We start from the raw sequence: 14,131 nt of genomic DNA, 5'->3' as shown, positions 1-14,131 counted from the left end.
TGTTAAAGAATTGTCCATATGTTTTGAAAAATAAAAAGCTTTAATAAAGAAAAAATAGATTATTAAAGTTCCAAATTTGTTTTGGGCCAGAACTCTGAACTTGAAACAAGGATTCTTACAAGCTGCTAATTCAGTGGAATTGATGAGACAATGGTTATCTAATTTAGCATGGTGATTAATAGTTCTCTAAGTTCAGTATGATTGATTTAATCCTACAACAAATAATGTTTTCCTAGAGATATAATGATTGATTTATACTCAGTGTACAGCATATAAGCTAGAAGCCTCAGCCAAATACATTCAGAGGTAAGGAAGACAAGCAGACTGGAGACTGAAGCACAAGCCCTTGGATTCAGATTCATCCATTCCATCTCACACCTTGTGGTGGCAGGCCTGAACTCCTGAATTTTCTCTATTGAAACAAAGGCTGCTCCAAGAGCTCCAGAAAACCTCTAAGAACATTATAAGAATCACTTAATAGAAAATACAAATGGCTTTTTAAAAAACTATATCAAGGAAAAGAGCAGTAACAAAGAGGGAATGTAGTTGTTGCTTAGGGAAGATGGGATACATTTAACAGGAGATTGAGAGAAGACAGAGCTGCTTAATGCTCACTTTGTGTTTTTCTGCCAAAAGGAATGACCTTTGGGTGGTAATGGATAAAAAGAAATGGCCAAATGGGAGTTGATGCCCAAGGTAATTAAGAAAGTAGTAAGAGAGAATTTAGCTTCTCTTAATGAGTTGAAGGTACCAGACAGAATTAAATCAGAGTCAGGTAAAGGTGAGGAGAGAGAGGATTCTAGGAATAATATTTAGGACCAGGAAGCAGAGTACTATTGTTTTCTGTCAGATTACATATGGAATATTCTATTCACTTCTGGCACCACAGTTCAGAAAGGAAATTAATAAGGTGAAGAGCTTCCAAGGAGGGTAATGGGATTATGAAGAGAGAAGGCTATCATCAAGTATTTGAAGGGTTATTTCATAGAAGAGAGAATAGTTTTGTTTTGTTTTTAATGGCCTGGAGAGAAGAACTAAGAGCAACAGGTGCAAGCACCAAAGAAACAAACATAGACTTGACATGAGGAAAAACCATTCAGCAATTAGTGTAGTTCAAAAGTAGAATGAGCTCAAGGGTATGTTGGTAAATACTTAACAACCAGTTTCTTCAGCCGAAAAACAAATGCACAACACACTTTTAAAGTTAATCTGAATTATCAACATTTCTCACATTACTATCTCCAAAACAATAAATCAAGAATTGTTTATAGCATTTGCAGATTTCTGAGGTGTAAATGCTCACACTGAAAATTTAGTGGTTCTCAGGTACCTGTATCTTTAGCATCTTTAGTACATTATTCAACGGACCCCCTCAAGAAGGACTGTGTTCCTCTTCCATGGGGGGAATGTATTTTTAAAAAAGCTTTTTTTCATTTAATTTTTAGATTTTTCTCCATTACATGGAAACAAAAAAGTTAATATTTTTTATGTTAAGTTCCAAATTCTCTCCCACCTGTCCCCCTTCCTTGAGAAGGCAAGTAATTTGATGTAGATTATGCCTGTATTATTTCTATATTATCCATATTACAAAATAAGATACAGATCAAAAGAAGAAGAAAGTAAATTTTAAAAAATATGTTTCAAACTGCATTCAGATTCCATTAGTTTTTTCTGATGAGGTAGATGGTGATTTTCATCATAAATTCTAAGGTATTGTCTTGGATTATTGTATTGCTAAGAATTAAGTCATTTACAATCGATCATCCTTACAATATTGCTGCTTTTGTGTATAAGGTTCTCTTGATTCTGTTCACTTTACTTTATAACAGTTCATGTTAAGTCTTTTCAGGTTTTTTCTGAAAGCATCCTGCTTGTCATTTCTTAGGGCACAATAGTATTCCCTTACAATCAAATACCACAATTTGTTCAGCCACCCCCCCCCAACTGATGGTCATCCCCTCAATTTCCAGTTCTTTGACTCCACAAAAAGAGCTACTATTCATGCTTTTGTGTATGTATGTTCTTTTCTTTTTTCTTCAATCTCTTTGGGATATGTACCTAGTATATGGTACCTAGTAGTGAGTGGTATTGTTGGGTCAAAGCATACGCAGTTTTATAGCCCTTTGGACATAGTTCCACGTTGCTCTCCAGGATGCTTAGATCAGTTTACTCCTCTAATTCCTTCCATATCCCTTAACTTTAACTCCATATCTCTTCCAACATTGTCATTTGCTTTTTCTGTCATCTTAGCCAATCTGATAGGTATGGGATGGTGTCTGAGTAAGCAACTTCTTTTTTTAAAATTATTAATGATAGATTTATGCATCCCTATCATTTCCATAGACAAACATTGCCAAACCTCACCAAGATCAAACCCTTTCTTGTAAATAGGACAAAATAGTTAAGCAAAACCTAGTAATCATGTCTGATATATTCAACTTTTTCCTCCTGCAGGCTTCCACCTGAAGAAGAAGAATTTTTCATTATTTGTTCTCTTAAATTCCAAAAATATTTGCTCAATGCCTTTAACCTGGTTGTCACTTGGAGCATATGTTCATTGGGAACTTAGAGATCATCTAGTTCAAACTAACCCTTTATAGACAAGGAAACTGAGACCAAGAGAGATGAAGTGACCAGCCCAAGGCCACACAGATGAATATATACTTGAGCTGGGCTTTAAATTTGGGGGAGGGTTGTTTGTTTTTGTTTATTTTTAAATGTAGTACTCCACTAGTCTAAACTTTCCTTTTGAGGGTAGAGATTATTTTGGTTTTGGTTTTGCGCCCCTAGCACCTAGGACAGTGCTTTTCATGGTAGTCATGCTCACTAAGTCTGCTGGATTGGTTTGAGTTTTCTATTTCATAACATTCCCACCTCAATCATAGAATTTCAAAGCTAGAAAGAATTTTTGAAAGTATCACTTATTATATAGATGAGGAAAATTGGGGCCCAAAAGGAGAGAAATTACTGATCAAGGTCATATGGCAAGGGAGTGGCAGAGCAGGGATTTGGTCTCCTGATTTCCAAGACCAGTAGTCTTGCTAATAGACCAGGTAATATCTTTGCTTGGCTTTGAAGAAGTAGCTTACATGTGTCCAGGATAAATGTTTGTTTTGTATTTTTAAGCCTTTTTTAAAAAATGTGTTTCAAATGTTTTTCTTCCTCTTAACTCCCTCCTACCCAATTGAAAAGGCAAGCACTATGATACTCATTATACATATGAAATCATGCAAAAAAATTCTGTATTAACTATGTAACTCCCAAAAGGGGGGACAAAAAGTAAAATGAAAATGATATACTTCAATCTGTATTCAAAATTCGTCAGTTTTCTCTTCTGGACATGGATGACATTTCTCATCATGACTCCTTCAGAATTATCTTGGATTATTATATTGATTGGAGCATCAAAGCCTTTCATAGTTAATCATTGTTACAATATTGCTGTTATTGTGTACAATGTCCTCCTGATTCTACCCACTTCACTTTGCTTCAGTTCATATAAGTCTCAGGAGATATGTTTGTTGGGAAGATTATTCCTGACTGGAGACCAGGATGGAAGTAAGGGTCTCTTGGGAGCATTTGTGGTTTCGCATTCCTACTTATTACCACCTGTGTTCTTTAGGCAAGTTTTTAATATCTCTGGGTCTTGATTTCCTCATCTTTACAGTGAATGCAATTGGATTAGGCATAGGCAGCCTCTGAGATTTCTTAACACTCTAGAGCTAATGATTGCCATTCTGAAGCTTCTAGCTGGAGTTTCTTCCAGGAGAAATTACTTCTTTAAAAGGCCAGAATGAATATTTTTCTACTCTGAGATCCTCTGTAATTAATTGGCTTTTTCTTAGAGCTTAATAAACCCTGGGAGGGCCCTGCATTATCATAGCTCATAGTGTTCACTGGGCCTATGAGCCTTGGGCAGCTGACTTTGTTTATTATTCCATGATAAATGTGGAGACATATTCCCAAGATCCTGCTTTATTTCCAAGGGCATGAAAGATCTTTGAATGGTCTCTTAGGAATACAGTGAAGAACTGAGTTTTTTTATTTTTATATCATCTCTTGACTGGTTCAAAAATGTGCTATTCTCCCCACTCCTTGTCTTTTCTTCCACCCAGACCCTTCCTCCAAATGGTCCTCTGAGGGACTGACTTCAGAATAAAACAATTAGCCAACAAATATTTATTATAAGCTTCCTATGTTCCAACCACTGTTCTAAGCACTGGCAATACACAGAAAAGAAACAATAGTGCCTGACCTCAAAAAGTTTATAGTCTAATGGGAGAAAAATCTATAAATAATTAGTTAAATGTAAGATCTACATAGAATAAATGAAAGGCAGTCTGAGAGAGGAAGGTGCTAGCAGTTGGAGAAAGGGCTTGCTGTACAAAGTGGGCTTTAAGCTGAATCTTGAAAAAAACCAGGAAAATAAGAGGCAGAGGAGAGAAGGGAGAGCATGCAAAGGGTCATGTGAAGAAGCAGAGAAGGAGATGAGGTGTCATGTATAAAAAATGGCTAGTGAGGTCAGTGTTGTTGTCTTGTGACCCTGTGGACTGTCCTTAGGATTTTCTTGGCAAAAATTCTAGAGTGGTCTGCCATTTTCTTCTCTAGTGAATTAAGGCAAACATACATTAAGTGACTTGCCCAGAGTCACAGAACTAGGAAGTGTCTGAGGCCAGATTTCAATTGTTCCTGACTCCCAGGCTCAGCACTCTATCCACCTAACTGCCTGAGGTCTGTATAACTGGATTATAAAGTTCACAAAAGAAAGTAAGTATAAGAGGACAGGAGTGGTAGGAAGGGATCAGTTATAAAGGGCTTTAAATGCCAAACATCGTATTTTATATTTTATCCTGGAGCTAACAGGGAGCCACCAGAGTTCATTGAGTGGTGAAGTTACATGGTCAGGAAAATGACTTAGCAAGGGGAGGTTGGAGGCAGGGAGACCAAGCAGGAGGCTATTGCAATAGTCCAGGTGAGAGGAGATGAAGGCCTGAACTAGAGTGGAAGAAAGAAGAGGATGTTTAGGAGAAATATCATAAAACAATAAAATTTAGTAATTGATTGACTATGTAGAATAAGTGAGAGTGAGGAATCAGAGATAGTTCTAAAGTTGGGACTAAAATTAAATGGAAAGATGATGGTACTCTTAACTATACTAGTGAAGATCAAGGGAGGAGGGGTAAGGACAAAGCTGGCTCTACCACTAACTTTCTCTTCTCCTATTTGGCTCTCAGTTTTCTCATCTGAAAAATAGGAATAGCAATGTCCCTCCCTGCTTCTCCTCTCAGGGCTGATGAGATCTTTTAAAACAGTAGGTGAATAATAAATGTTGGAAGGAAGGAAGTAATCAATCAATAAACAAGCATTTATTAAATGCCTACTATGTACCCACCAGATACCATGCTAGACAGCTGGATTACATGCAAAAACTAAACCTCAAGTTTTAGTTGATCTCAGCTAAAACTCAAGGAATTTGCAATTTATTGAAAGGGTCCTTAACTTTTTTGTGACATAAGAATGGCTAGCATTTATATAGTGCTTTATGTTGGAAAGGTATTTTACAAATGTTACCTCACTTAATCCTCACAGCCACCATCTGAACAAGATATGATTTTAATCCCTATTTTGCAATTGAGAAAACTGGAACCTACAGAGCTTAAGTGACTTGCCCAAGATCACACAGCTAGTAAGTGTCTGAATCTAGATTTGAACTCAGATATCCCTGCTTCTGTGCCCCAGCATTCTATCCTTCCCTATGCCACTCTAACTTGACTTATGGACCCTTTGGCAGTATAACAAAATAACAAAACCTATAGACTCCTCAGAAAAAAATTTCAAGCACATAAAATAAAAATATGGGAACAAGAAAGGAACAAATTGTAAATTCTATTAAAATATGGTGACCAAAAATATTTTTAAAAATAAGTCAAAAAATCCCAGCTTAAGAGCCCCTGAATTCTATGAGAAAAATAGAAAGGTATCACCAGTTCTAGCTGACTCCCAATCCAGCACCCTGCCTACTGTATTTTACTGCCTCACTAATCCTAGTTATTATTAAGAGTGGCAATAATAATCAAAGTTATTATTATTCCCATGCTGGCTATTTGATACCTAGGACATCTTAGAAGAGTCTTGTGAGCCTTTGGGACGCCTTGTGGAGCAGGAAAGTTACTAAAGATCCACAGATTCCTGCTTCTCCTGTGCTTCTCTTTTTCAGGACTTACTCCCTTCTCTCTCCAGGACTCCAAATAATATCCTGATCAGGAGCAATGATTGTTATTTTAGAGGAGGAATGAAGCCCTAATAATGGAATTTCTGGCACCTGAGCAAATTTGTGGAGAAGATATTTGGGACTTTTTAAAGCTTCCTTAGGAAGAATGCCCACTTAATCTGCTGACATTAGCCCAAGAATGAGAGGGTAGGAAGATGAGAGAATTGGATAGAATCAAAGGATCCAAGAAATTGGTCATTGGAGAGATCCAACTGACCATTTAGTCCAACCCAAATCCAAAAGTCATGATCACTTGAATATTGCCACCAAGTGGCTGCCTATTCTCTGCTTGAAAACTTCCAAAGGGAGGGAACCTGAAAGATCTATGGGAAGCCTATTTTTTGGGCCAGTGCCCTGTACAGGACTGTAAAGAAGAATGCTGGGTCCAACCTCTCTCTGAGTAGGTGGGTGGCAGAAAGGAGCACAGTGTCTGAGAAGGGAGGTGACTATGCTCTCTCCACAGGTTCCCTCTTCCATCGGGAGACAGTTACCATGGTAACCTCTGAAAAGGCAGCAGGAAGCTCCTAGAGGAAAAGGAGCTTGTAGATGGCAGGGGGAGTGGGGTGGGAAGAAGAGTAAGGGTTATATGGGGGGAGGGATCTGTATGGGAGTGAAGGGACCTGAAAGTCTTCTTCACCTACCAGAAGCATGACTGGATACTTAGCTCCCTAAGGTAGGACAGATAGAAACATATAGGTGAGGAGGAGGGAGAGGAGATAGAATGGGGATAGAAAGGGGAGAAACAGAATGAGACAGGGGGAGAGGCAGAATGAGACAGGGGGAGAGAGAGGGAGGGAAGAATGGAAGAGGGGAAGAGAGAAAGGGAGAGAGAAAGGAGGAGGGAGAGGGAGAGAGAATGAGACAGAGGGAAGGAGAGAGAGAAACAGGGAGCGAGACACAGAGGGAGAGAAGGGAGAAAGGGAGAGACACAATAAGAGTGACAGAATGAGAGACAGAATGAAACAGTGAGAGAGATAGAATGAGAGAAAATAAGAGAGAATTAGAGAGGGAGAAGTGAGAGAAAGTACAAGATGGAGAGAGAAGACAGAGAGACTGGGAGCAATAAATATCCCACTAGATGAAGACACATGGATACAGATAGGCAGGAAGAGATAGTAAGAGAAATAAAGACAAGAAGAGAAGCAGGAACATATTAACAGGGAAAGAAGCTATCCAAGACAGAGACAGAAAGGGAGAGAGACTAACAGTGGGCAGACAAAAAACAATATGGGGGGGGAGACGAGGAAGTGGGGGAAAAAGGAAAGAGGAAACAGGACAGAGAAAGAGGGAGCAGTGGACTTGAGAGCTATGTCGAGAGGTGAGGCTGGGGAGAGATGAATGAGCACAGAGCCAAACAGTCTCCCATTCTCTATGAAGCCTCAATGGGGTCACAGAGCCCCAAGTCCAAGGCCGGGGAAGGGAGGGGAGGCAGAGAGCTGGAGGCACAACCCCTGGTCTTCCCTTCCCTCTGGTGCAGTTCCTTCTTGCAGGAGGGAATGCGCATTGAGAACCCTGGCTGGCTTCCCTTTGATTGGACTCCTTCCCATAATCTTGGTCACTGCGGACATAAACTGAAATTTGGAAGCTGCAGAGCTAGCCGGGGGTGGGGGGTGGGGGGGTGAGGGATAGTGGGGACAGGATGACCTACACACACACACACACAAACACACACACCCCTGCATGACTGCAGGGCTCTCTTGCCCGGATCAGGGAGAGAGGGTTTCTCTGGAGAAACCAGAGTGAATGAATAACCCACAGCTGCAGGGGGTGCAGCAGGGGGTCATTCCCTCACACACTTCCTCAGGAAGAAAGGCTGGTCCAGTGTCTGTCTGGGCCCTGCATTCAGGAACCTCCCCAACTCTCTAATGGTGTTTCAGGAAAGACATCTGATCATTCATTCTCTCTGCGCCTCCTCTCTGTCTACCTCCCTAATGTTTAATCTATCAGTCAATTGACTAGCATTTATTGAATGCCTACTGTGTATCTGTCCCTGTGCTAGGTGCTAGGGATATAAAGGTAATAAATGAAACAGTCCCTTCCCTCTGGAAGTCCCTACCCTCCTTATATAGGGAGAGGAAAAGCTTACAAAGATAAATACATAGAGAATATATAGAGAGGGTAGTTTTCAGGATGAGATACTAGTAGCTGGGAGGAACAGGAAAAGCCTCATGGAGGGTCTGATCTTTGAACTGAGCTTTGAAGGAAACTAGAGATTCTAAGAAGTAGAGGTGAGGGGACCAACAGGGCAAGGTGGCAGGCAGGAAAAGGGACGTCATATGCAAAAAACAAGAAAGTCCGTTTGACTGGGTTGAAGAGTACATGAAAGGGACTTGTGAATAAGACATGGAAAGCTGCAGCCAAGTTGTGAAGAGCCTTCTATGCCAAATAGAAATTTGTTTTTGATCCTAGAAATAATAGGGACCCAATAGATTTTATTGATTGAATAGAAGTTTATTGAACTTGTTCAGTCATGTATTTTAGGAATACCATTGCCAATTTGATTGTGTGTGAGGCTGTGCCTGAGGACCTGTTCCTTTGATGATGATGGTGATAATGTATAGTAATAATTCCCATTTAAGATTTGGATCCTTGGGGGGGAGGTAGGTGGCGCAGTGGATAGAGCACCAGCCCTGAATTCAGGAGGACCCGAGTTCAAATCTGATTTCAGACACTTAACATTTCCTAGCTGTGTGACCCTGGGCAAGTCACTTAACCCCAGCCTCAGGAGGGGAAAAAAAAAGATTTGGATCCTTTATGTTTTAAAATGACAGGAGGCACAGGGGCTACAATGCTGGGTCTGGAGTCAGGAAGACTCATTTTCCTGAGTTCAAATCTAGCCTCAGACACGTACTAGCTCTTGTGAATCTGGGCAAGTCATTTAACCTTTACCTCAGTTTCCTCATCTGTAAAGTGATCTGGAGGAGGAAATGTCAAACCATTTCAGTATCTTTCCCAAGAAAAACCCAAATAGGTCAGGAAGTCAGACTAAAATGACTCAGTAATAACCAATGTTTTAAAGTGTATGCTGTACTGGTACCTAGAAACAAAACAAAACAAAACCTGGATACCTACAACACTTTGAATGAACTTCTGAAAGATTTATTGGAGGATATGAAAAAGAAGGGCACAGAGTAACAAGACATGGGTGAGTTGGGATCTGTACTGTTGGAGAGAATTCCCCTATGAATGAAATCATAGATACAGTGAAGTATTTCAGGTTACATGGCGTTGTCATCACAATAATCCTCCAAGTAAGGAAGCAGAAGCTTAATTCCCATTGTATAGTTTGGAAAATAGAATCTCAGGCAAGAAAATGTCTGCACCAGGACTGAAAGTCTGGGTTTCTATCTCTGAAAGCAGCTAATGCTAGAGAGCAGAATCAGTCTGCTCAGTTGAGCTTTATAAAGAGCTAGGTACATTTCCATTAGGAAGTCATACTTGTTTGAGATTCAGAAAATCTAAGACTGGTTCCCTAAGAGCCCCTGACACTAGCCATGTGATCTTATGCAAGTCATTTTACTTCCCTTGGTCTTGGTTTCCTCATCTATATAATAAGGCTAATAATACTTGTCCAACCTATCTCACTATAAAAATGTGTTCTATTGTTATTATCCCCTGGAGGACCTTGTATATATTAACACTTAACAAATTTAAGTATTTTATTATTTGAATTGTTGAATTGAAGGACACTGGATTGGGAGCCAAATACTAACTCTGCCACTTATATCTGTATTATATCTGCATTACCTTGTGCCTCAGTTTCCCCATCTGTAAAATGGTAGGTTTAGACTAGATCCATTCCAGCTCCAGAAGTATGGCCCCTCTTTAACCTAATTCCTCTTAATTTGTCTTTGGCTACCACCAAGCAAAGTGCCTGGCACGTAGTAGTAGGCATTTAATTAATGTTTGTTGACTGATTGCTTTAGTCACGAAAAGCTTGGGGCTCTGTCTCTGCCTTATTACCACTTTGTGGGTCTTTATCAGAGCCTTAGCTACAAACTGGCTGATAGGCAGGACACCTGATCTATTATCCTACTCTATCACTGATTTTCTGCAACCTTCCAAAAATCCCCTCCCCTCCACACGCCTCAGTTTCTTCATCTGTAAAATGTAGGATTTGGACAAGATGGTCTCTAAATGATTGCTTCCATCTCTAAATCCTGTAATCCAGTGATCTGGGTAAAGGAATTTAGCCACCATGCTGGATTTGCTCCATGGAAGGTGATTTAGCTGACTGCTGCCATCTGCTGACGAGAAGACCCTTTACACCTTTTGGAATGTAAAACTGCAGAGAAAACGCTTGGAAGCCATCATTGCTCCCAGCAGCATCTTGCACCTGCTCTCTATACCCTTCCCCACGGCCGGTGAAGATTCTGGTTCTCCAGCTTCCCACTTTGATTTTCCTCACCCTTAACACTCAGGAAACTCTTCCTTCGGTCTCACTGCAGCTTTGCTTTGTCAGGAATGGTGGGAGGGTAACAGAGCCTTCCTTCCTTCTCCCTGCAGTTGGCTAAGGGAACATTCTATTAGTGACAAGGCTCATCTTTCAGGGACTTTTTCTCATTTCCCAAACCCCGCATCCTTCATGGTCCATGGAAGCATCGCCTGTCCGGCGAGTGGCAGCCTCATTTGTCCAGAAATACAATTTAAAGATCCCAAGGAGAATGACAAAGATAAGAGCAGCTCCCATTTCTGTGTAACTCTGAAGTTTAGAGAAAGGTTTTCAGGCAAGTCTTGGGACAGCTCAGTTGAGGCAAATGGTCTAAAGATGATTATTTTATAAAGGAGGAAACTTGGGCTCAGAAAGTTGAAATGAATTGCCTAAACTCCCAAAGCTGATAAGTACTGGTCTGTGAAACAAACCCGGGGCTCCTGACTCTAGCCCTCTTTCCTGTGATACCACAAAGGCCTTATAATAATAATAATATCTAATATTTAACATTTACTATAATCCAGGCACCTTTTAAAGTGATTTACAATTATTATATCATTTGGTCCTTAAAGCAACCCTGGGAAGTAGATACTATTATTATCCCCAATTTACAGATGGGGAACTTGAGATATACATAGACTAAGTCCTCAAGGTCACACAGTAAAAGTCAAAGGTTGGATTTGAACTTGGGTCCTCCTGACTACATTTGGTTGGTTGTTGTCCTTTGTCCTCAAAGAGGCCAAAATGACATCACTATGTTAGAGTGGAAGTATGGTATGTCTGACTGTGGCTGATCAGACCAATACAAGCTCTGAATGCTCTGCCACAGGTCAGACACAAATAGTCCATATGAACCTTTGGGGTAGCTTCTCTAATTTTGCACATGTTGCATTTCTTTTGGACTAATTCAATTCTACCTTGCTCATAGAGCACAGCACCTTCTCTGATGAGGGCACGCCACGCTGGGCAGTCTTGTGCCAGAGTCTCCTGTGTCATATAATTGATTTTAAATGGAAACCTCATGCAACCTTACTTTAAACCTGTAGCCCACCACCTCTCTGAAGAGATCTCTGTAGTGAAGATTGCTCAGTGCATTGCCTTGATTTCTGATATCTCTTAGTGTTTAATGTTTAGTTAATAAACTAAAATAGTTTAGTTTTAGAGTTTTAGTGTATTTAGTGTATTTATACAGTATTTTAGTTTAGTTTTTCATTTTTTTAAGTTCTTATGTATATTGTGCTTTTGGTTGTACTTTGTTCTATGTTTTTCTGAATTCCTCATGTTGGTTTTCTTATATAGAACAAGGGTATTTGATTAAATTTATATACCATAATTTGTTGATGGGTGTCCTCTTGATTTCCAGGTCTTTGCTGTCACAAAAAGTGCTGCATCAAATATTGAACACATGTCAGTGTAGGATCTGTCTATCTTTAACTTCCTTAAAGAGTATGAGTCCAGTGCTAGAATTATAGGGTGAAAGGGTATGAAGAGCTTAGAGATTTTTCTTAAACCATTCAAAATTGTTTTTTAGAAAGGCTAGACCAAGTTACATGTCGACCAACAGTGTATTAGTGTGTTTATCTGCCCACAGTCCCTCCAACTTTCATTATGCCCATCTTTCATCATTTTTTCCAATTTGCCAAAAGTTTCTGAGATGTTTTAATTTGTATTTTTCTTATCAAATGAGATAATATAAAAAAGGAACAATATATAAAACATGTTGCAAGTCTTACAGTGTTATATGAATGTTATCTATTATTACTATTAGTGATTTGGAGCATTTAGAAGTATATTTGTTCAATAAGATGAACAATTGTTGATCATTGGAACTGACCTGAATCATCTCATTGAACAATTATATTTTCAAATGCTCCAAGAAAAATCACGATGCTCAACTCTGTTGGATGTGGCACTTCTCAACAATGAGAAGATTCAGGCCAGTTCCAATGATCTTGTGATAAAGAGAGCCATCTGCACCCAGAGAGAGGACTGTGGGAACTGAGTGTGGACCACAACATAGCATTCTCACTCTTTCTATTGTTGTTTGCTTGCATATTTTGTTTTCTTTCTCATTTTTTTTCCTGATTTGATTTTTCTTGTGCAGCAAGATAATTGTATAAATATGTATGCATATATTGGATTTAACATATTTTTACCATGTTTAACATATATTGGATTACTTGCCATCTAGGGGAGGAGTTAAGGGGAAGGGGAGGAAAAATGAAACACAAGGTTTTGCAACAGTTAATTTTGAAAAATTATCCATGAATATGTTTTGAAAATTTTTAAAAAGCTTTATTTTTTTTAAAGTATGGTTGTTAATTATTTGTATTTTTCCCCTTCTTATTTCTTCCAGCACCTCCCTCTGGATGGAGAGTTTATCTTGGCTCCTGGTGCCGGTTTTGCTGCATTTGATGGTGCCTCTGATCCCAGCTCAGATTCAGGTTGTATATAACAGGACTTGCTCAAAATAGGGACCAGCCCTTCAGGGTAGCTCTTTCCTTCTAGAGAATGCTGGGGTCTCCCTATGGAAAAACCATGTCTTCTCCTTCAGATCAGGGGCTCCCAGAAGGCGGGATTTTATCCTTATTTTTTTTCTTCTCCCTCCCTCATAATATCTAAAATATTTCTGAGTGCCCCACTCTCTGTCCCTTTATTCAGCCTGTTCCCCAGGCCTAGAATCGTTTCCTTCTTCCACTTCACTTTTGAGAATGTCTAGTTTCCTTTAGTGCTCACATCAAGCTCCACCTTCTCTGTGAAGCTTTTCCTTTTATTTTTGTTTTTAATTTTTTGTACCTTTTTTTTTTTAGAGAACTCATTTTTTATATTACCCCACCTCCCTTTTCCATGTCATTCATTATAAGAAGAAATGAGAAGGAAGTTAAGCATGACTAAGCGATACATTAACCCAGGCCATCATATGTAGTTTTCCTTACCCATAGTCTCACTGTCTGCAAAAAAAAGGGAACAGAGTAGTTGGGCTACATTCTCATACTTGTTCTTTAGGGGCAAATTTTGTCATGATTTTTTGTCATAATTCAGTTTTCATTTTTGTTGTTGCTTCCCACCCCTCAATTTACTGTGTCCCCCTCAATTTACCTTCGTGTAATCATTGTGCCTATTGTTTTCCTGATTCTGATGATTTTCCTTTGCATCAGTTCATGTCTTTCAGTGCTTCTCTGTATTCATTTTCTAGAAGCACAGTAATATTTGTTATACATATGCCATAGTTTGTTTCCCCTTTTCCCATGTCCCAGTAAGTGATTTTCTGCCTTGTTTCTAATTCTTTGTTACTATAAAAAGTGCTGTTATATATTCTGGAAGTATTTCAGTGTAAATGAAGCCCTTTTTTTGTCTTTAGTTGCTTCCTCAGCATAAATATAAACGGAATTCCACAACATTTGGACCAATTTATAGCTTCATCAGCA

At 39.4% G+C, this 14,131-nt stretch overlaps 1 protein-coding gene across 1 annotated transcript in view; it reads left to right on the top strand.

The window, feature by feature from the left end:
* The window catches only part of AMN (amnion associated transmembrane protein), a 76,763-nt gene that overhangs the window by 46,211 nt on the left and 16,421 nt on the right, over window positions 1-14,131 (top strand). The window contains exon 4 of the mRNA XM_074291201.1: window positions 13,060-13,147. Within this exon, the coding sequence (XP_074147302.1) occupies window positions 13,060-13,147 (88 nt within the window). The remainder of the gene's footprint in view (window positions 1-13,059; window positions 13,148-14,131) is intronic.

The sequence above is a fragment of the Sminthopsis crassicaudata genome, chromosome 2, assembly GCF_048593235.1.
Source record: "Sminthopsis crassicaudata isolate SCR6 chromosome 2, ASM4859323v1, whole genome shotgun sequence".
NCBI classification, from domain to species: Eukaryota; Metazoa; Chordata; class Mammalia; order Dasyuromorphia; family Dasyuridae; genus Sminthopsis; species Sminthopsis crassicaudata.
This window is presented reverse-complemented; position numbering and strand designations above follow the sequence as displayed.